The sequence below is a fragment of the Musa acuminata genome, chromosome BXJ2-8 (assembly GCF_036884655.1).
Source record: "Musa acuminata AAA Group cultivar baxijiao chromosome BXJ2-8, Cavendish_Baxijiao_AAA, whole genome shotgun sequence".
Lineage (NCBI taxonomy): Eukaryota > Viridiplantae > Streptophyta > Magnoliopsida > Zingiberales > Musaceae > Musa > Musa acuminata.
Window position 1 is genome coordinate 2,617,573 of NC_088345.1, and position 21,842 is coordinate 2,639,414.

Consider the following 21,842-nt stretch of genomic DNA (forward strand, 5'->3'; position numbering starts at 1 on the left):
CTCATAAGCATGTATTGTATGTAACATATTTATGCACTGCAGTTCATAACTTAAAATCATAAAACTCAAATTGAAGTCATTCTAGAAGCCAACTTAATCATATACAAAATATAAATAAGTAGTGAAATTTAACATAGGTTAATATGAGTTTAATTTGATATAAATAAAAAAATTATTCTAAAATTATCCTTTAATCTTACTTATTAATCTCAATATTTTTAAGATAGCATTCCTCTTTGATTTCTCATTTTCACTTAATCATCCACTACTCCACTCATGCATATGTAATTCTAAGTTATTATCTTTCATACAAATGATGTTTAAACCTCAAAATTATTTATTTTAATTATGGTTAAATTCATTCAAGATTTACTTAAGGACTATTATAATTCAATCACAACTTAGTCATTATATAAATTTTCATTACGATAACTTAAACTCATATTCAAGTCCGCTAACACAATTAAATTTGTTGCACGAAAGAATCATATCTCTTCTTGTTATATAATATGTTTAAAAAATATTGATGTTTATGCATGCTCAATTAACATTTCGTAAAATAGTATAGATAGTATTTTTGAAATGTAAACACTTGGTTTAAAATATGAATATATCATTTATCATGATCTATATTTTTGAAATACAAGCAAAATATGAATATATCATTTATCATTTTCATAAGACATAGGTATTACAAATCTTATGAAAATAAGATATAAATATTATTTATGATCCTATTAATACGTTAATTATAATTTAATGTATATAAAACTTGATTACTACACTTTAATCACACACTCAGTGAAAATGCAAAAGGAATCAATCATTATAATTGATCTTGCATGTTCTTTACAACCTGTGTCATCTGATCTATGGTATTTTCTCTTAAACCATGAGAAGCATGATCCCAAACAATCGATTCAACCCGAGGTGGAAGAGAGAAATACATATATCTCACAGTGTTACACACATCCAGTTTGTTGGCTTGAACCATTGTACACATTCAAAAGATTATACAGGAAGCCAAGAGAATAATGATCATCTCAAGAACATTTGGCTGACACCCTCAAGCTCCTTGGGTCATTTGGTGCAATGGAGTAAGTTTGCCACAAGAGATGCAGATGCCGCACTCACGAATAGGTACGAGAAACAATAGCTGAAACCTGCATCGGATAAGAGAGTGGAAGTTCACTACCAAATAAATCTCATCTGTGGTTCCTCAAGGTTTATCTCAAATGGGCCATCATCAGTGCCAAGCAGAAGCCGAGATCAGGTTCCTGTTCTTCCAACCCAGCAGCATCGCGCCATCTTTCTCCACCAAGGTATATTTATCAGAGTAGTATCCCAATAGAGTCTTTATCACGGAGTTCACATAGGAGCTGAGTGGGTAAGGCTTGAAACCGGCCATGCTAAGCCTGGACCTCCACTTGCCGAGTAGCTCGTGTCTCTCCACCCTCTCCTTCCCTTCACAGGCAATGATGTTAACTATGTCCTTTGCCAGACAGTGCTGCTCCACGTTTATCCTCTCCTTGCTGTCCCGCGGCAGCGTCGCATCTATTGATTCAAGCATGGCAGAGTAATATTCTAGAGTCTCCATGAATCTTGTCAAGAACGATGTTGTGTTGGTGTTGGACTCTTGCTCCACCAGCGTCGTCACTCTCGGAGACAATCCCTTCACCATCCGGAGCAATCCATCACGAGGGTTGTTCACATCGACACCTTCATCCGGTGTGTGGTGAAGCTGAAGAGTGAAGTTCACGGCAAGTGCTTCCCCGGGTCTAATCTCCAACATTTCTCTTGTGACCTCGGGGCCATACACAGGGAGGCCTTTAAACTCGAGGGGAATATTGAACTTCTTGGACATGTCTGACAACATCTTCCCGACTAGCTGCAAGCCATCTCCTCGGGCATACTCCGATGTTGGGTCATCGATCCCTGTGATTCGCACATGTGGTGGACCCCCAGGTCTTACAGCTAATGCCTGTATAAGAGTGATCCATTGGGTACCTTGAGCAATTTGAAAGTCTATGATGTGGATTCTGTTCTCAGTTTTCAGTGCATCAGCAATTGCTCCATTCGCTGCCATATATCCAAACTTTAAGTAGGGGCAGATGTCATACAAGATCCGCATGTAAGAGAGAAGCTCCTTGCTCTCTGGCTCACGGCACCTCAAGGCATGATAGATGCTGGTGCCAGAAGACTCGTGCCTTGCCACTAGCCCTTCTAGCATATAAGCACCAAGACGCTGGATAGGCTCACCACTGATAGAAACAACACCTCGGGCTTCCTCGACCAATAATTCAAATTTATCTATCTTATTCTCAGATAAAGCTTCTGCACACTCGATTAGAAGCTGTTTCACATCACCACCTGCAAACTTTATTCTTTTAAGACGTTTCTCCTGACGGATTTCATGGCTCATATCTAGATATGTAACAGAGAGAGACTGAGGCTGTGCAGGATCAGAAGACTTGAATTGGACCTCACGGGTCCTCGTTCTTGACCCCTGCTTTCTGAGCTGAGGTGGTTTATCTTTATTCAAATCAGGATCGATTGGTTCACAAGTATCAGGTGCCATGAGAACAGTCTCAATCTCTTGTAGAGCATACCTTATCCTCTGGCTGGAAACTGCATGTACTGATTCTGATGGTACCTGAGTGTCCGATAGAAGACGAACTTGGGACTGCATCAATGCACCGTCATTGTCTAACGGAGAGCTGTACCGTTCAGTCTGTCCTTTACCATCACTAATTGCAGAAAAATTGTCACACTCAAACTGGCTGGAAAAAGGGGAGCTCAGCGAATTGCCAATAGCTAATTTGATTGAATCAAAAGTCCATTCAGCACAAGCCAGATTTCTTGGAGAAGGGAATTCATAGGATATGTCTGTGCCACTCAATCCATAAAACTGATGGAGGTCCATGCTAGAAGGATGAGCATCAATCGGTGAGATATCTGCATATAGGAGCAAGAACAGACCTCATCAGCAAATATCACCAAAAAGCATGTTTGTCAATGGAAAATGAAAGAGGCTACAACCACTTCAGAAAGAAAACGGAACTGAGGGATGCATATAAATAAATTAAAAAGAGAAAAATAAAGGTAATAGTGATTAATTTAACAATTTAAATCTGATTAATTACATATGTGCTTTAATTTTAAAAGCCATCATGTACAACTTAGGAAGCTACATTAGTGTAAGCTTATCTGAAGAAGCCATCATTCGCAACTTAGGAAGCTACACTAGTGTAAACTTATCTTTTAGATTAATGGTAGAATAAAATCAGAGAATTTGAAGGCCTCCTAGATGAAGAAGGAAAATATCCTGGGGTCCTACAATGCCCATTTCTCAATCTTAAGCCAACTAATTCATAGCTGTCTATGATAGCAGTAAACAAGACATCCTTTTGCTAGCCACATGTATAAATTCTCTTTATAATATCTCTTAGTTTAGTTACTGAAGAGCTTTAACCAGAATTACTCGAAGAAAGAATAAAAAAAAAGAACACAGGTGATCTTTTGTTGACTGAATGAAGTAGAAAAAATGAATAAGATTTCCTTAGCATGAGGAAGAGACAGAAATTTAGATATAGGTGGCAATACTTTATCTAGTTTTCTAGCATTGGTATTTATGATTACTTGATTTAACTAAAAGTAGTTGGTATTGTAGTATCAAACATTAATATTGAGATTTTACTTGTTGATTACACACATGATAAATCCTTATGCTAGCACATCCTCCTACATTCGTTTTGCAGAATTTAAGGACACCTAAATTGACAAATATAAGGCCTAGGAGACATGGTATAAGCCAATAATATATTTGTAGGTAACAACAAAAGAACTATCATGATTTGCCTATTCTGCATAATAGCATTTCATGGACTGACCTCAACTGCATCTGCAAACTTATTTTTAGAATAGATTGCAAAGAGCATGCACACAAATGTTCATGCGTGCAAATGCACATCCACATGCAAAAGAAGAAAAAGAGGACATAGAAAGAAAAGAAATATGAATTAGACTTTTATTTAATGAATGTGAGGCAACATTAAGAAATTTTACTGCATAAACATGCAAAAGGAAAAAAAAAAGACAAATACAATTAATTGTTTTATTTGTAAAACCTTTGATATTTGAACCAACGATTTAAAAAGGCGCTCGGGCAAGCTAAGGCGAGGCCCAAGCGCCTCGCACATAAGTCGGGCGACACGCTTCGACGAGGCGTCACTTGAGCGCTCGCCTGAACCCAAGCGTCGGCCGCCTCGGGTGAGTGCCTAATTGTGAACAATTGAACCAGATGGTCAACTCTGGGTCGATCGAGCAGTATCAAATTGGTTTGAAAGAACCAACGATAAACCGTCCCCCTCGCCCCCCCCCCAAGACCCCTAAACCCTACTTCGCCGCCCCAATTCACCTCTGGTCCCGCCAAAGGCAGTCGTCATCGATGCCTACGCTCCATCCATCGTCACCGCTACCCGTCCACAAATTCATTTGCCACTACTGTCGTCGTCCGAAGGTTCCTCCATCACTGCTACACTCTCCTTCCCCAAGTTCTATCGTTGGTGACACCTTTCTTATGTTCCACCATCGGTAACTCCTTTTCTCACCCTATTTACCACTACCGTTATGGCTACATCTCACCCTATTTAGCACTTTTAATCTATATTTATTTAGAACTTTTATTAGGGTTTCAAGGTTAATGACAAGTGTACAAAACAATTTAGAAGATTCATCAAAAAATTCAAGAAAAAATCTTGATTAAAAATACAATTATCTTAAAAATCCTAGAGATCCTAATGCGGTTACTTGCATCTTTTGTGATAAGACTACTACGAGGTGGCATTTTTTTTGTTCAAAGTAGCATCAAGTAGGAACTTCAAGAATACATTAGCATGCAAGAAGTGCCCACATGATGTAAAAGAACATATCTTATGAGATTTTACCCGAGGACGATGTTCAACATAGATGACGAAGAAGATCGTTCAAAAAGTGTCAATGCCAGAGTATATGATAGAAAAGAAAAAGAAATCATGATTGTTAAGAAAGGTAAAAAAGGAACCAATAGACTTATATATGTATTAAGTGATGCTTGTGATAAGTCAAATATGAGCAAAATTAAGATAGTCAAATATAAGTGATGCTTGTGATAAGAAAATTAAAAAAAAAATGATTGAGCACATTGCTCACTTCTTCTATCAAGCTGGAATTCCCTTTAATACTTGTCGTTTGGACAAGTTTAAAAAAATGATTGAAACTATTGGAAGATATGATAGAGGATTAAAATATCCAAGTTATTCTGAGTTGTAAGTTCCATTATTGAAGAAAGAGTCGGATTACAAAAATGGCTTATTGAAGGGTCATAAAAAATCATCGGTAAAGCATGATTATTATATTATGTCAGATGATTAAATCGACAAGAGACATATGAATATAATTAATTGTATAATCAGTTGTTTTTTAGGAATCATGTTTGTAAATTTAATAGATGCATCTTCTTTTATGAAATCTAGAGAAAAAATATATGAGTTTCTTGACAAGTTTATGGAAGAAATTGATGAATAAAATGAGTTGTCAAAATTCTTAGTTTGAATTATAGTACTACGGGTTGTAAGCGAAACTGGAGTATCTTTAAGCAAGGAAGGCAATACCGAATGATACCGCCCGGTACATACTGGTCTGATGGCATACCGGTACGCGGACCGCCCGCTACCGGTGGAATGAAAAAAAAAATAATATATATATATAAGGCGACGTTCGGCGACATCGCCGAGGCGACACGATGTCGCCTTTTTCGGATTATATATATATATATATATATATATATACCGAGCGGTATACCGAACGGTATACCGCTCGGTACACAGTTTCGTATCGTACCGAGCGATTGTCGAAACTCCAGTACGGTATGAAATTGCAGACCTTGTCTTTAAGCATATAAAGATCACAAAATATTTTTAATTTAATTAATCTATTTTTTTTTAGATTGATGTATTAATATATTTTGTATTCATATAACATGACATATTCACACAAAGAGAAGAAATCAGTTAGAGCATCAACGGTTACATGATCTAGTTTATATAAAGTATAATCAAGCCTTGAATGGCCCATCATGATTTGCAAAATAATATTGATCAAATCTTATTACAAGACGTTGATAATTCAAATGAGTGGCTGGTGAGGGAAGTGAGTGTAAATTTGCAAGATGCCGAAGATGAGCTTGTATTCGAAGATGATAGCGTGACAAGAGATGTGATAAGAACCTCAGGTGTTAGAGAATTACAAACATATACAAGATAGATGATGAAAGCAAAAATGAACGCAAAAGCCTCAAATTCATCTCCTATCATTATTGAAGAGGAGGAAATATACTTTGATTAAGATAGACAAGAGAAAGAAAAACATGATGATAAGTTTGAAAATGGCAATGTTGATTATGTTGATGATTGAATTTGATATAAAGTTTTATTATTTTGGATCTTTTAATATATTTTTATTAGAAAATAAATAATATGACTTAGTATTTACATATTTTCAATTTATGTCATTTTTTTATTTATATAATTATATTTATCAATTATATTATATATGTTCTATAATTAAATATTTAAGAGCATCTCGTTTCACTTGGACAGACGTCTAGACAAGCACCTAGTACCTCGGACGTTTTGGGACCTTGGCAAATAACGCTTTTAAAAACACTGATTTGAACACGGAACATACAACTTATAATAGCAAATTTAGTTGTTATCATTCTCATCCCCAAAAGACATAATTTAGGTTGTAACTACACATAAGAATCAATAAATTATTGGCTGTAAACACCAGAAAGGTCACTTTATATGATTGTGTTACAGCAGATGTGGTCTTTTGCATATAGCAAATATAAAATTAACTTTTTTGTGTTTTCTTCCAGCTTTCCTCAAAATCTTATTGATCTACCCTTATCCACTTAGGAATTACCATTTAAGTTATTGCTCTCCCCTTATCCACCAAGGAATTACCAGTTAAGGCTGTATCTATTTCTTCTAAGGATGTACCACTAAGGAATTACCAGTTAATGCTCTCCCCTTGGAGGAGAATTTCCCACTCCTTGAAAGAGAATAGAATCTTTGACGTCACACATTAAAGGTATTCAAGTATGACCAACTAATGAAATGTTTTTTATGTTAGCTCTCATTTAGAAAAGCCTGAAGGTAATATATGGTAGTGATTTATTACATCAGCAAAATGAAATTACACCAATAATACTATATATAATACCAACATAGTAAGGTGATAAAGAAATTTAATTAATTCTGGATAAGATAAGAGACAGATGTTTCTCTAGATAGGAATATTTGGTTGGTGCAAAAAGCAATATCTTTGTGAAAAACCAAATCATTGTCCAAACTATTGGCTGTTCCATTAGAAATGTCAGATAAGCTTACAGAAAGAGCATGTGGAAAAGCAGGGAAGGAAGATAAAGAAGAATAATACTGATGTACAAGAATTTTTTTTTTTTTTTCCTTTTTCACTTCTTGGGTTAAGTAAAGTACAAGATTGGTGATAATGGGATAAAGCATCATGTTAGCAACGGGAATGAACGACTTGCAACAATGATGATGGGGAACTCTCAAAAGGCTAACTTGTTAGCCGATCACAAAATATGTGATCACTAATTGACAACCCTAATGGCAATGCAATGGAAGATGTCATTTTGTCTGGGTTGACCATTGATGGTGGTTTACCATTGTCCTCCCCCTCCTCCTCCTCTTCTTTTGGCATTCACTCGTTAGTTACCTTCTCAAATTACATCTGCTGTGCTCTGATTGTTCCGGCGTTGGAGGTTCTTGTTAAGTATATTCCTGATGTGCATCTAGCTTAGGGACAGCTATCGACTCCACTCTGATTTGATTCTAACGTGGTGCTTGTTCTGTGTAAGGCCACAAGGGTCAAATTGGATCCTAAGTCCTATGTTAGCCGGACGACCAACACAAACTTCACTAAAAGACTTCCATGCCGAAGTTAGGAAAACTTCTATTGTCACTGCAGATTTTGATGAGACACACACATGTTAGCATCAATCATTAATCTAATATAAGGCCTATCGGCCAGCTCCTAGCATCTTCTAGCCAACCGAAAACAACCAACCCACACAAAAGGGGAAAGCTTGAAGGAACAAACACATGAGCTTAATAACTCAATCACTACATCTTAGCTTTTTGTTCCCGTTTTAATGGCCAGAAACTCATTATTAGTCAGGAAAAAAACCTCTAATTCGACGACATCATCTAAGAAATGGAGGCGAAAAAGACGCAGGTCCCAGGACGTTCTACCATCCTTCAAGTATAACCCCTATAAGTTATAACCCCCAGGATCAAAGCAACCACGCCTCAAGCTAAAGATGAGTGACACCGAACTTACTCCAAAAGGCAAAAGCAAAGACCAAAAAGAAAACTTTTCCCCTTTACCTTCCATCCGAATCAACTTCCTCAAAAACCATAGTTTACGCAGTAAACAAGCTCCAATCGCCGTAAAATACAGAAAAAAATATCCAATCAAACGACAATAACTCGACAGAAACCGCCGTAACCATCAATTGCTCACAATCCACAGGAAAACCATAAAAAATAACCATTTAAATGGCCAATTTCACCTTCTAAATCTCCCCGTATCGCTTCCCACTCCCTTCACCGCTCTCCACCGACCTGTCTTCACACTCTCTTGACAACGGAGGAAAAATCTCTCTTTTGGGGTGCGCGATAGTTTCTCAAAAGCTGCGGCTTTATAGGAGAGCTAGCGCCCGTCCGACTTAACGGCGTTGCTGACGGCAGTCAACGTCCCGCGTCCTTGACCATCCTACCTGCATCACCCCGGCCGACCTCCCCTTCCACCAATTGGAGCCGTCCGATCGAGATCTCGCGGTCCGCAGGACCGCGAGGCCCACGTGCGGAATCGATGAGCGCGACTCGGCCAGCGTGCTCATTAGCGCCTCGTCACGTAATCCCTGCTGCCCCCACGTGACACGCGTGACGCGTGGGGACCTCGTCTTCGACACGCGGGGTCTCGAGTCTGACGTCATTTGTCGCGCCGGCATCGTGAGTGTCACAGTCCGATGCGGAACCGACGGGCGGTGATCGTTATTCGCCGCTTTTGACTGGCTTGACCCCTCTCAGCCGTCCGTTCGACGGATCCTAGTAGTGAGATAAGCACTGACGTGGACACGTATTGCGATGCGGGTCCCACGAGGAAAGAAATTTAAACGTTTTTAAAATTTCAAACATTATTTTCTTCTACTCCTTCACGGAACCCGGCGCTATACCTTCAACGTGATTGTTCGGTAGATTGGTCCCATGAGGTTACGTGTACATGAGACCAAAAGACGTGTGGGTACGAGGGGTACTGTGCAAGCATTTCTAGAAGCACGTTAGTGGTGCACATCTTCGCACGGAAGATGTGACAGTTCGATATGATGTGCAGTAGACCCGAGCTGCAATCTTTTCGCTTTTAATTATTGGTATGCGACATGCTGCGGTTAGGCCACTGAGTTGGATTGGATTAATCTGAGTAATTAAGAAGGAAGGTCCATGAGTCACGGTGCATGAAAGAACAGAAAGAGAATTAAAGTGCATTGGAGATGGAATCTTGCTAATATTTTACGTGGCTTGTAGGTCCTTGTAATAAATGGTTTGATGTTTGGGCAAATTCCACTACCAAATTTGAGGGGTAGCTAGTCCTGAATTACCTACCTAGGATTAGGGTGTTACGACTCGAGTCTGATGAGCCAACTAACCAAAATGCTTAAGCGTGATGAGTTCTCTGACTCTATCCATCAGACCAAAATGCTTAAGTGGGAGTTAACATAGTACACTCATCATGTCTTTATAAGCTAATCATACATATTGTCAACTTTCGATGTAAGACTAATGAGATGTTACATAGGATCATCATATATTTGAATATATGTTAGATATTCTAATATATAAATATATATATATATATATATATATATATATAATTATTATAAATAAGAAAGGAAGGGGATAAAAAAAATAAAGGGCCAATAAAAACATGACATAAAAGTCGGGTAACCAAAAAGTGGCCAAGCTATCTTGAAAACCTGGCAACATCACGCCATGAAGAATTCAACAGTTAGTCCCCACTATCATTTGCAGTGATAAATTATCAATTACTGTCAATTCTTAAAAGAGCTTAGCTTACGTGAGAAATATTAATATCATACCATAATAAATTATATACTATGATCATAGCATCATCATATACATCATTTTCCGTAGAGCGCCGCGATATACTGTAGATGACACTTATTGCCACCGTAGGTTCACACGAATTCGGATTCCTTGGCTTGCACAGCATGCACCTTGCTGCTCTCAGAAGTCTGCTTTGGGATCTTTATCTCCAGTAAGATGTCATCAGTGATGTAGGCTTCCATCTTCTTCCAATTTGCATCCTGTGGCAGCTCCAGGCGGCGGACGAATCCATGCTCCCACCAGCGGCCGATCTTCCAGTCTCTTGCATCCGTCTCTCGCCCTCTCCACAGCCCGCTGATGTCCATCACCTTCTCCTTGGGGCCACATACTTCTATCTCGCACTTTCTTGCAGCTGCCGAAAGCATGGTGTTAAAAGTTCTGCCTAACTTGATCATTTCCATTTCAAAGTAGAATTCTTGCAAGGAAAAGAATCCAGCATGATCTATCTTTCTCATGAACTGATTTCTCTAGAGTGCTGCAGTCTGCAGTTTACGTGGTTTAAACCAAGGTAAGTATATATATGATCACGATACAAATCAGTACTGCCATCGGACTACAAGAATCTCAGCCTGCAAAGCAGAAGCAACGGTTGCCGCCTCCAGTTGGTGCGTGACATGGATGGAATTCTCATCACGAACATGAGCTTATCGATTGATGGGAGTGAGATGATTTGGATGAGTGACGAGCTTGTACCTGGCAAATCAGCTTTCAGGACGTACTCGGAGTCCGTTTCGAACCAATCAACGGAGGTCTTGGAGGTGCTCCGGAGGCCCGAGAGCAGCGGTTCCGACTCGAGCTCCCACAGAGGGAAGGCATCGCCGGGGTCGAAGAACTTGCCGAACAGTAACGGGCTGAAGAGCGAACCTTCGCCGAACACCTTTCGGGCAGCGTCCCCGCCGTGAGCAATGAAAGAATCGAAGGCGTCTTCGGTGAGGGGGACGCGCCATTTGTGCGGGTTCGGGTCGCCGGACCGGACATCGATCGCCCTTCGGGGCGGCATCGGCGAAGAAGCAGCAGCGTCGAGGGCGACGGTCAAAATGGAATTCTGCTTTATAAAAGCTTCGGTGAGCTGCCTTTTGGAAAAGAAGGGATCGGATTCCCCTTGAATTACTTGAGGGGGAATCTCTCTTTCTTTGTCCTTCTCTGTAGCTTTCCATCACAGTGGATATGTGCCATGCTTATCCATCTCCGATCTGAAACGAATCAACCATCGGCAAAGAGGAAGCAGTAGAAACGAAATTTGCAGAGTTGGGGATGGAGAACAACACACCATAAAAATCAATTACCTGATTAATTCTTTTTGTTTCAATTCAAACGCTGTTGGTCCCAACACTTGATACGATCGAATCATCGGATAATGTGAGGTCTCCAGATATTACGATCGATGATGTCACTGTCGTCATATCCGATCCATATCTTTGCTCTGTTGTTGCGGTGCCGATTAGAATTTTCTTTCTGTAAAGCAACTCCGTTCTCCGATACCGATCGAAGTGGAAAAACAAATTACCCAACCAAGTCCTCTCTCCTCATCTTTCCAAAGAAAAAGTAAACGGTTGTCAATGGAGTTGACTTTTTCTGCATGTTGTGTTAATATAGATGAGCATATACCTTTGGTTGGTAAATGGAAACCTATATGTACGTACACACTGTTGGAATTAAACTTGTTCAAGAGGCATAAAAAGGTTCATTGCATCAAGTGGGAGAATCATTACATCAAGAAGAAAAAATGGATTAAAAGTCTATAGAAGGATAAGTCAAATTGGTTATTGGTTCTTGAAAGGGTTTCTTGAAAGAGAATGATTCATCTTGAATACAATTAATATAATGTATCTTTGGGGACTATATAAACCCCATATGTTGGGTTATGAGTAAAAAAATAGAATTTCTGAAATTGTAAAAGTGTTTTTCTTGAGAGAAATATAGAAGATTGAAAGCTTGTCCTACTCTTCCTCTGTTTGATATCTCTATCCTCTCTTCCTATCAACATCAACATTTGGTATCAGAGCATAGGTTAAGCTATGCCTTCTTCCTCAAGTGCCATCCAACTCCCGATCCCCAGATTGACAAAAGAAAATTATGACATATGATGCATCCAAATGAAGGTTCTTCTAGGCTCCCAAGATGTATGGGAGTTTGTAGAAGATGGATTTGCTGAACCAAGTCCAGCAGAAGAAGGAGCAATGAATGCAGAAGGAAGAAAACAACTCAAAGAAAGAAGGAAGAAGGAGAAAAAGGCTTTGTTCACAATCTACCAAGGCCTTGATGATACAATGTTCGAGATCATCGCTCCAGCAAATACTTCAAAGGAGGCTTGGGAAATGCTTCAAAGAGCATTCGGTGGTGTTGATAAGGTAAAGAAACTTCGTCTACAAGTTTTACGAGCCGAGTTTGAGAAATTACAACAAGGTACTTCTGAAACCATTTCTGATTACTTCTCAAAAATCATTTCTATTGTTCATCAAATGAGACGAAATGGTGAACAAGTAAATGATCAGAGAGTAATAGAAAAAATATTGAAATCTCTAGATCCGAAATTTGATTTTATTGTTGTTGCGATTGAAGAATCTAAAGATTTGGAAAAAATGTCTTTAGAAGAACTTATGGGTTCCCTTCAAGTTCATGAACAAAGGATTACAAAAAGAGGAGAAGAGAAAACTATGGAGCAAGCACTACAAGCTAAGTTTGCTCTTGAAAATAAAAGAGAATCAAATTCTCAAAGAGGAAGAGGACGAGGACAAAGAGGAAGAGGAGGCAGAAATCTGACCAATCAAGAATCTCCAAACAGTGAAGATGTTGGAGAAAATTATAGCCAAAGAGGCCGAGGTTATGGTCGAGGACGTGACCGAGGCCGTGGACGTGGCAGAAACTCTAAAAGGTCTGAAATACAATGCTATGTTTGCAAAAGGTATGGACATTACTCTTATGAATGTTATTATAATCCTAACAATCAAGGTGATAAGGCAAATTTTGTTGAGGAAGAAAAGAAGGAAAATCAAGTTTTGCTAATGAGTTATGAAAATTTGAAAAATGATCAGTCTATGACATGGTATCTAGATACAGGAGCCTCAAATCACATGTGTGGCATCAAAGAGCTATTTTCAGAAATGGATACAAGTTATTCCGGGAATATTACATTTGGTGATTTGTCTCAAAGACCGGTAAGAGGCAAAGGTAAAATTCTCCTTGAACTTAATAATGGCAAGGAATTATGCATTTCAGATGTTTATTATGTTCCTGATATGAAAAATAATATTCTAAGTTTGGGACAATTACTTGAAAAAGGTTATGAAATTGAGATGAAAGATATGACTCTCTCAATTCGTGACAAGAATAAAACATTGATATCACATGTGAAAATGGCAAGGAATAGAATGTTTCCTCTACATTTGAGTATTTTTGATCAATCAAATTGTTTTAAAGCTGATATTGATGATATTTCTACACTTTGGCATCTTAGATATGCTCATTTAAATTTTGAGGCTTTGAAACTTCTAGAAAAGTATAATATGGTGACAGGAATGCCAAAAATTGATCGCCCAGCAAAATTGTGTGAAGTATGTGTCATGGGTAAGCAAGAAAGAAAGCCTTTCAAAGTGAGAAGAACAAAAAAAGCATGGAATCGACTTGATCTGGTACACTCAGATGTTTGTGGCCCTATTAATCCAGTATCACTTGGAGGAAGCAGGTATTTTCTTACCTTCACGGATGATCATAGTGGAAAAACTTGGGTTTATATGTTAAAAGAAAAGAAAGAAGTTTTAAGCAAATTCAAAGAATTTAAGGATTTGGTTGAAAGACAAAGTTGTTGTAAGATTAAATGTTTAAGAACAGATAGAGGTGGTGAATATATATCAAATGAATTTGAAAGTTTTTGTAGAAATAATGGAATTCTACATCAATTCACCATGCCATACACACCTCAACAAAATGGTGTCTCGGAAAGAAAAAATAGGACTATCCTTAATATGGTTCGATGCATGTTAAAGGAAAGAAAAATTCCGAAAGAATTTTGGGGTGATGCTGTTGCTTGTGCAGTTTATTTGCTTAACAGGTTTCCGACAAAGCGAATTGGTAATGTTACACTAGAAGAAGCATGGAGCTTACAAAAACCAAGAGTTGATCACTTAAGGATTTTTGGAAGTGTTGCATTTGCTAAGATACCAGAAGAGAAGAGAACAAAATTGGAGGATAAAAGTCAAAAATGCATTTTGCTAGGTTATCCAGAAAATTCCAATGGTTACAAACTCTATAATCCTATCACAAATAAAGTTGTGATGTCAAGAGATGTTGAGTTTGATGAACAACAGATTTGGAACTGGAAAAGTGATGAGCAGCATAAGAAAGCTGTAGTTTCAGAAGAAGATGATATAATACAAGCAAGCACCGAAGTTGCTTTGCCAGAATCATCACCAAGATCAGCTAGGTCACATGATTCAAGAAGTCCAATTATAAGAAGGACAAGACCGATTCAGGACCTATATGAAATAACTCGAAGGATTGATACTAACAATGATGAACTTTCATTATTTTGTCTTTTTGCAGGATATGATCCATTAACCTTCGAAGAAGCTTATAGAGATGAAAAATGGCGACAAGCTATGAATGAAGAGATTCATGCCATTAACAAAAATAATACATGGGAGCTTACTACACTTCCAGAAGACCACCAAGCTATCGGTGTTAGGTGGATCTTCAAAACAAAAAGAAATGCAAAAGGAGAGGTGGAGAAATACAAGGCCAGATTGGTTGCAAAGGGATATAAACAACAATATGGAATTGATTATGAAGAAGTATTTGCGCCAGTTGCTCGATTGGAGACAGTAAGATTACTTATCTCTCTAGCAGCTCAAATGAAATGGAAGATTTTACAAATGAATGTCAAATCAGCATTTCTTAATGGAGTTCTTGAAGAAGAGGTATATATTCAACAACCCCCTGGTTTTATTATTCAAGAACAAGAGGACAAAGTATATAAGTTAAAGAGAGCTCTTTATGGGCTTAAACAAGCCCCACGAGCATGGAATTCTCGAATAGATACTTATTTTATTCAAAATGGTTTTTCTAAATGTCCACATGAACATGCTCTCTATACGAAATCTAACTCTAATGGAGATATCTTGTTTGTATGCCTGTACGTAGATGATTTAATATTTACAGGCAATAGTAGCTCCATGATTATAGATTTTAAGCACTCTATGAAAAAGGAGTTTGAGATGACCGACTTGGGCTTAATGACTTATTTCCTTGGTATCGAAGTTATACAAGATAATGGAGGAATTTTTATCTCACAAGAAAATTATGCAAAGGAGGTTTTAAAGAAGTTTTCTATGGAAGATTGTCATCCTACAGATACACCTGTTGAATATGGTACCAAGTTGACCAAGGAAGGTGAAGGTACATACATTAATCCAACTTATTATAAAAGTCTAGTTGGATGTTTAAGGTATTTGACATGCACTCGACCTGATATACTATTTGGAGTTGGTTTAATAAGTAGATTTATGGAAGTTCCAAAGACATCTCATTTAAATGTCGCTAAAAGAATTTTACGATATATCAAAGGAACAATTGAGTATGAAATGTTCTATTCATCATCTAAAAAGTTGGAGCTCATTAGATATAGTGACAGTGATTGGGCCGGAAGCTACGATGATCGGAAGAGTACAACTGGATTTGTATTTTATTTTGGTGAAGCTACATTCACTTGGTCTTCAAAAAAGCAACGAATCGTTGCTTTATCAAGTTGTGAAGTAGAATATATAGCAGCTTCTTCTAGTGTTTGTCATGCAATATGGCTAAGAAGATTACTCCAAGAACTTCATATGCCACAGGAGAAGTCAACCAAGATTTATGTTGATAACAAATCAGCTATTGCCTTAGCCAAGAATCCAGTCTATCATGAAAGATCGAAGCATATCGATACAAGATTTCATTTCATAAGAGATCATATCAAAAATAAAGAAGTGGAGATACATCATGTCAAGACAAGTGAACAAGTGGCTGATATACTCACAAAACCTCTTAAATTTGAAATATTTCAACAACTTCGAAGAAAACTTGGCATGCTGGATGGAACAAGTTTAAGAGGGGAGAATGTTGGAATTAAACTTGTTCAAGAGGCATAAAAAGGTTCATTGCATCAAGTGGGAGAATCATTACATCAAGAAGAAAAAATGGATTAAAAGTCTATAGAAGGATAAGTCAAATTGGTTATTGGTTCTTGAAAGGGTTTCTTGAAAGAGAATGATTCATCTTGAATACAATTAATATAATGTATCTTTGGAGACTATATAAACCCCATATGTTGGGTCATGAGTAAAAAAATAGAATTTCTGAAATTGTAAAAGTGTTTTTCTTGAGAGAAATATAGAAGATTGAAAGCTTGTCCTACTCTTCCTCTGTTTGATATTTCTATCCTCTCTTCCTATCAACGTCAACACACACACTCACACAAGATAAAAAGTAGGTTTACATATAAATAATACAGCAAGCAGCAGTGAGTCGATAAATTATTACAGTGCCAAAGTATCTTAGCATCCATAAGCAAAACTATAAGGTCATCCATCACTGGCTACTCTTTATCTCGGTTCTAATTCTGAAATGGAAACTTCATTTGGTGACATTGTTACAGACTGAGTTGTTTGGTTTTTTGTACCGAGAATCGATTTGTTCGAGTTTGGGTCCATGCTGCTCTTCCCCACACAGAATGCAGGCCGTGATGGAGCTGGGAGAGACACACTGTCACTGTTCAGCATCACTTCGACTGTGGACATATTGGGTCTGTCAACTGGCTTCTCCTGAACACACAGCAGTCCGATCTTGATGCATTTCAACATGTCACTACTCGGGAACTGGATGCCCAGAACGGGGTCTAATATCTCAAAGCCTCTTCCTGCGGTCCACCTCTCCCATGCCTGTTTCAGAGAGACCAAGATGATCGATGTCACAGTATGGGATTGTATCAGTACCCACATATGTATCGGGTTTACGAATGCACTTCCATACTCACATAGCTTAGAAGGTCTTCCGAGTTCGCAGAGTCGTAGGAACCGGTGTTCTTCCTCCCTGTCAAAATCTCCAGAACCAGAACACCGAAGCTGAATACATCTGACTTGGCTGAGAAGTGGCCGTGCATGGCATACTCCGGTGCCATATACCCACTGCAACGAAATCAAAAAGTACCTTAGGAAGACTAATAAGCAAACCTATTTGTATGAGAGAAGATCATACTGAGTCCTACTCACAATGTTCCCACGATTCGACTTGTGGTGCCCTGTGTCTGGTCTCCGCCGAAAAGCTTCGCTAAACCGAAATCTGTGATCTTAGGGCTCATGTCTGAATCCAGCAGAACGTTGCTGGCTTTTAGATCCCGATGTATGATTTTGTGCTGGGATTCTTCGTGTAGGTATAGCAGGCCTCGCGCGATTCCATCGATGATCTTGTATCGGGTTCCCCAGTGTAACCGCTCGCGTTTCTCAGCATCTAATGGATGAACACAGATGATTGAATTTACCAATTCAAAAAGGAACGTATGAATACGGCATGCAACCATGCACAAAGCAAGAGTACGTTTGATCCAACAATTATTAAGGTTATAGGGATGTGTGTAGGAAGAAGAAGAAGAAGAAGAAGAAGAAGAAGAAGAATCACCAAACATAAGTTTGTCGAGGCTTCCATTAGGAACGTATTCATATACCAGCATCTTCTCTTCTTCAAAGCAAACGCCCAAAAATCTTACGAGATTCCGGTGCTGGAGCTTAGCAACCAAAACAAGTTCATTTTTCAGCTCCCCAAGCCCTTGTTCAGAAGCTAAAAGCTTCTTGACTGCGATTTCTCGTCCATCAGGCAGCAGTCCCTGCACAAGAAAATGAGATCATGATCACAAGAAAAAGTATAGTGCATATGGCATTGCAATCTAATAGACTTGTATAATACCTTGTAAACTGCACCAAAGCCACCTTCTCCAAGTTTATTCTCATCCGAGAAGTTGCATGTTGCTATTCGTAACGTAGATAGATCAAATAGTAAGGACTCCACACTCGTGATCTTCTCCGGGTCAGTCTCATCTACACAAAGAACACACGCATTCAATCTATACAAAGTTATTGCTGTTTCCTTTGTGTTCACTTAAATTAACAGACATAGGTAAATCATGTTTTGCTACAGTAACATCATTCGATGTTTCTCTTCCTTCCTTGGTCAGGCTAAATTGTATCCGCCTGACCAAAATGGTAGAAAAGAAACTGGAATTTTGGAATAGCAATAACATGTGGCAAAAAATTGCTTTCAGTCTCAGCTTACAGGAAGGTTTTTTAGCTGACTTCCTCCTCCAGTAGCAAATGCAAACGATGGAGATCAGTAGCACTGCAGTCGCCACAGGTATCGCAATTGCAAGAATAGTCCCTGTTGAATTCTTCTTCTTTTTTCCTGCATCGAGATGTGTAATTCCATGAGTCTCTGTTGGCAATCTTTTTTTTTTTTGGCTTATGTATTTCGAGAATAAGCAAATCTTGTCAACTCATATGCTGCAACAATAAGTGAAAATAAAATAAAAATAACAAAGGATAAAAAGTCTAGCTAAATTTGTTAGAATAGACTGATATTTCCTCACTTATTCTCCAAATTATCAATGAAAACATAGTACATGGAATGTATCCCTAATCTGAGGAACGCACTTATGTGCCCAGTAGAATTTGTAATTTCCTTCATTTATGGTATTACTTATCCCAGAAGAAGTAAAAAAATTAATGTTCTTGACCTATTAATTATATGATATTATATATATCTTCACATCTAATCATTCATACGAGCATCAGATGGGAAGATGAGAGAGTGGAGAAGGCAAACTCGTTCTTGCTATTTCCTTTGTCGTGCATCGCCTTTTCTCGGTCCAATGAACGCAGTGGTGATGTTGTCACAAACATTAATAATGTCACACCAAACGCAGTGGCGACTTTGTGAGGAGGACAGCAGAGCAGAGTCATCTGTCCTGTTTCGACTCTTACTGCTACGTGGATGATTCATTTCGGTGCAGCTGTACGCAGAATGCCTCACCGAGTCGTGCAGGCTGATGCTTGTGGTGTGAGTTTTCTAGGACTCGATGCAATTTTCTACTGTTCTTCGGTCTTATGTTGCTTCTGTGAAAAACGACAGGATGTGGACTTCCTGTCCTGTCTTCCACAAGTATGATCCTGTGAATCCCACTGGTCTGATAAATGTAAGATTGTAGTAGGAATAGGAGACATCAGATCGGGTGTTATCCCACATAAAAACCACAAAAACTCTAAGCAATAGATTATATTTATTTTTTGCCATAGATTTTTATATTTATTCCTTTAATTTGAGCTATAGCTTATTAGTTTTTGATGATGATATTAACAACAACATTTGGAGGAATATATTTAAGTAGACATAGCAGGAATATACATACAACAATATATATGATGCATATTGCTAGGAATTAATGGCTGACCTGATCCTCCACTGCCACCAGAGGCTGGCGGAGCAGTAAGTATCAGCGTCGGGGTGCTTTGGTAGAAGGAGTACACCTCGTACCTCATGTTGCACCTCACGCCCACCGCCCTCGCGCCCTGCTTCCCCTCGAACAGGTTCGGTATCACGTCGAACAGCTTCTGCAAGCACTGCCTGCACCGACTCCTTGACAGGTCTGGGGTGCACTGCACCAGCCCGTAGACGATCGGAAACTCTGACGTGAAGTTGCTCATCGTCCCGGTAGCGAACTTCTTCGAGGAGCCGTTGCTCGCCGCCGCCTGGTCCGCTATCCCGCTCATCAACTCACTCACCAGCTTGTCGAACCGACTCACTTCGGCTATGTCCTTCTCATTCACCAAGTACGCCATGGGGGAGTTGTCGGTGGAGGAGAAGAAGGACTGGTTGTTGGAGTAGCGGACGAGGCAGTCGTCATACCAGACGGTGGCGCCCCTCTTGTTGGGGCAGAGCTGGAGGAGGACTTGACCGGCGGTAGCGAGGCAGGAGCTGCAGTCGGCGGTGGTGACGTCGCCGCGGCAGAGAATGATGCCGGAGACCTGGTCAGGGGATCGTCCGGCCGTGCCGTTGTAGAAGCCGGAGAGGGAGCCGTTTGAGGCGAGGGAGAGGAGGAGGTCGAGGTTGGATTTGTAGGTGCTGTTGGCGGTGTAGTTGCCAGTATCGTCGCAAACTTGGTACAACGGCTGGGCCATCGCAGGAGAACAAGAGAAGCAGAGGACGACAAGAAGGCAGAGGAGGGAGATGGATCCGGAAGTGGCCATGGTGGAAGGGAAGACGATGAACTTGCAGATGGCACCTGCGACTGCTGGTATAAGGAAGACAAAAGTCATTTTGGTTGACTAGTCAACGAAGCGAGTGTCTGGGCAAGCGTAGCTCAGCCACTTTCAAGAAGAGCTACAATAAAAATCTCGTCAATATAAATAAAATGTTCCTTCCACGTATGACATGAACCCATGACCTTCACCCGTCTCATTCTCGCCGAGTAATAATAATAATAATAATAATAATAATAATAATAATAATAATAATAATAATGTCTAATAAAGATATTATGTCTCATTCCTAGTAGATATGATGTTAATGGAAGAAAATAATTATTTTCAACAAAAATCTATGTACTAAGGTGGCATCGAAAGTCTATGCTTAAATTGACATTAATTGATTAAAGCAAAGATGACTTCTTATATTTATGGATTAAAATTAAATCAGACTAATCCAGTCATCATCGATATCTATCATATCAAACTAAATATACTAATTTTGTTAAAAAATCTGATATGATTGAAAAAGAAGACTTGAAAACTCGCTCGATAGATGAATGAGTGCTCGGATACTTCCTCGATGACCAACCAACATGAAGATCAAGGTTAAATAGGGTTCATGATATGATCGTTCCAACTTTCTTGTCAACCTTATAATGTCTTGTTCTCAGAAAGTATATAAAAGAAATATATACATCAAGTAAGTAATCTATGAGGCTCTAAATTCTATGAACAATATTCCTCACAACTCATGGAATAGCATTTTTCTTTTGCAAAATTTGTATGAGTAGCAGCGAATCAGATTCAACAAGCAGCAGCTTAAGCTCAACTAATGCCACCTCTTGAATCCCATTTAGCACGGTCATTGCTTCACAACACAGCATCTCCACATGCTACAAATGCTTTCCATCACTACAGACAGTATTAGCATTATGATCAGGATGGAGGTTGATAGTGCATCGATTGGTGGAGGACGGAAGAAGAAGGCAAAAGAAAATATTGGTTTGGTTGACTGGTCAACCTTAAATCTTCTGACGACCTTTGTTGTGGCTGTGTCGTGAGTGACAAGGAGATGAGGCCTCACGTAAAGAACGAGATGATGGATGGAAAGATTAATTACCAATCATTAACTCCAAAATTAGTTTTATCTAGAACGTCTTTGACAAGGTCATAGTGAGCTGAAGTGCTTGGTGAAATAGTATGAGTTATATTCTAAAACATACTATGGAGGTTGTGACGACTGCATGATTGGTTAATGTATTGTTGTGTGGTCTCATCAAGCATTTTTGTATATCATTTAATGTAACAAATTTTTTTA

At 38.9% G+C, this 21,842-nt stretch overlaps 3 protein-coding genes across 3 annotated transcripts; all 3 read right to left on the reverse strand.

The window, feature by feature from the left end:
• Positions 1-802: 802 nt before the first annotated feature.
• On the reverse strand, positions 803-8,763 carry LOC103993934 (chitin-inducible gibberellin-responsive protein 1). Its single transcript, XM_009414173.3, has 2 exons — positions 8,642-8,763; positions 803-2,955 (listed from the first exon to the last, which is right to left on the reverse strand). Exon 2 carries the CDS (start codon positions 2,921-2,923, stop codon positions 1,247-1,249), a length of 1,677 nt encoding a protein of 558 aa, XP_009412448.2. The 5' UTR covers positions 2,924-2,955; positions 8,642-8,763; the 3' UTR covers positions 803-1,246.
• Positions 8,764-10,202: 1,439 nt separating this feature from the next.
• Positions 10,203-11,455, reverse strand: LOC103993933 (22.3 kDa class VI heat shock protein). The gene is made up of 2 exons (XM_009414172.3): positions 10,950-11,455; positions 10,203-10,608 (listed from the first exon to the last, which is right to left on the reverse strand). The coding sequence occupies exons 1-2, from the start codon at positions 11,254-11,256 to the stop codon at positions 10,328-10,330; spliced, it is 588 nt and encodes a 195-aa protein (XP_009412447.2). The 5' UTR covers positions 11,257-11,455; the 3' UTR covers positions 10,203-10,327.
• Positions 11,456-16,702: 5,247 nt separating this feature from the next.
• LOC103993929 (cysteine-rich receptor-like protein kinase 44) lies at positions 16,703-20,598 on the reverse strand. The gene is made up of 7 exons (XM_065119082.1): positions 19,729-20,598; positions 18,558-18,683; positions 18,192-18,322; positions 17,907-18,111; positions 17,501-17,738; positions 17,266-17,416; positions 16,703-17,170 (listed from the first exon to the last, which is right to left on the reverse strand). Exons 1-7 carry the CDS (start codon positions 20,591-20,593, stop codon positions 16,835-16,837), a joined length of 2,052 nt encoding a protein of 683 aa, XP_064975154.1. The 5' UTR covers positions 20,594-20,598; the 3' UTR covers positions 16,703-16,834.
• Positions 20,599-21,842: the final 1,244 nt, after the last annotated feature.

Excerpts from the sequence above, each read along its gene's own strand:
- LOC103993934 (XM_009414173.3), bottom strand. The coding sequence starts at position 2,923 with ATGGACCTCCATCAGTTTTATGGATTGAGTGGCACAGACATATCCTAT.
- LOC103993933 (XM_009414172.3), bottom strand. The coding sequence starts at position 11,256 with ATGCCGCCCCGAAGGGCGATCGATGTCCGGTCCGGCGACCCGAACCCG. Across the intron at positions 10,609-10,949 it reads CCTGAAAGCTGATTTGCCAG|CTGCAAGAAAGTGCGAGATA; the intron begins GTACAAGCTCGT and ends TGCTTTCGGCAG.
- LOC103993929 (XM_065119082.1), bottom strand. The coding sequence starts at position 20,593 with ATGACTTTTGTCTTCCTTATACCAGCAGTCGCAGGTGCCATCTGCAAG. Across the intron at positions 17,739-17,906 it reads CCTCGACAAACTTATGTTTG|ATGCTGAGAAACGCGAGCGG; the intron begins GTGATTCTTCTT and ends TTCATCCATTAG. Across the intron at positions 17,171-17,265 it reads CGGAAGACCTTCTAAGCTAT|GCATGGGAGAGGTGGACCGC; the intron begins GTGAGTATGGAA and ends TCTCTGAAACAG.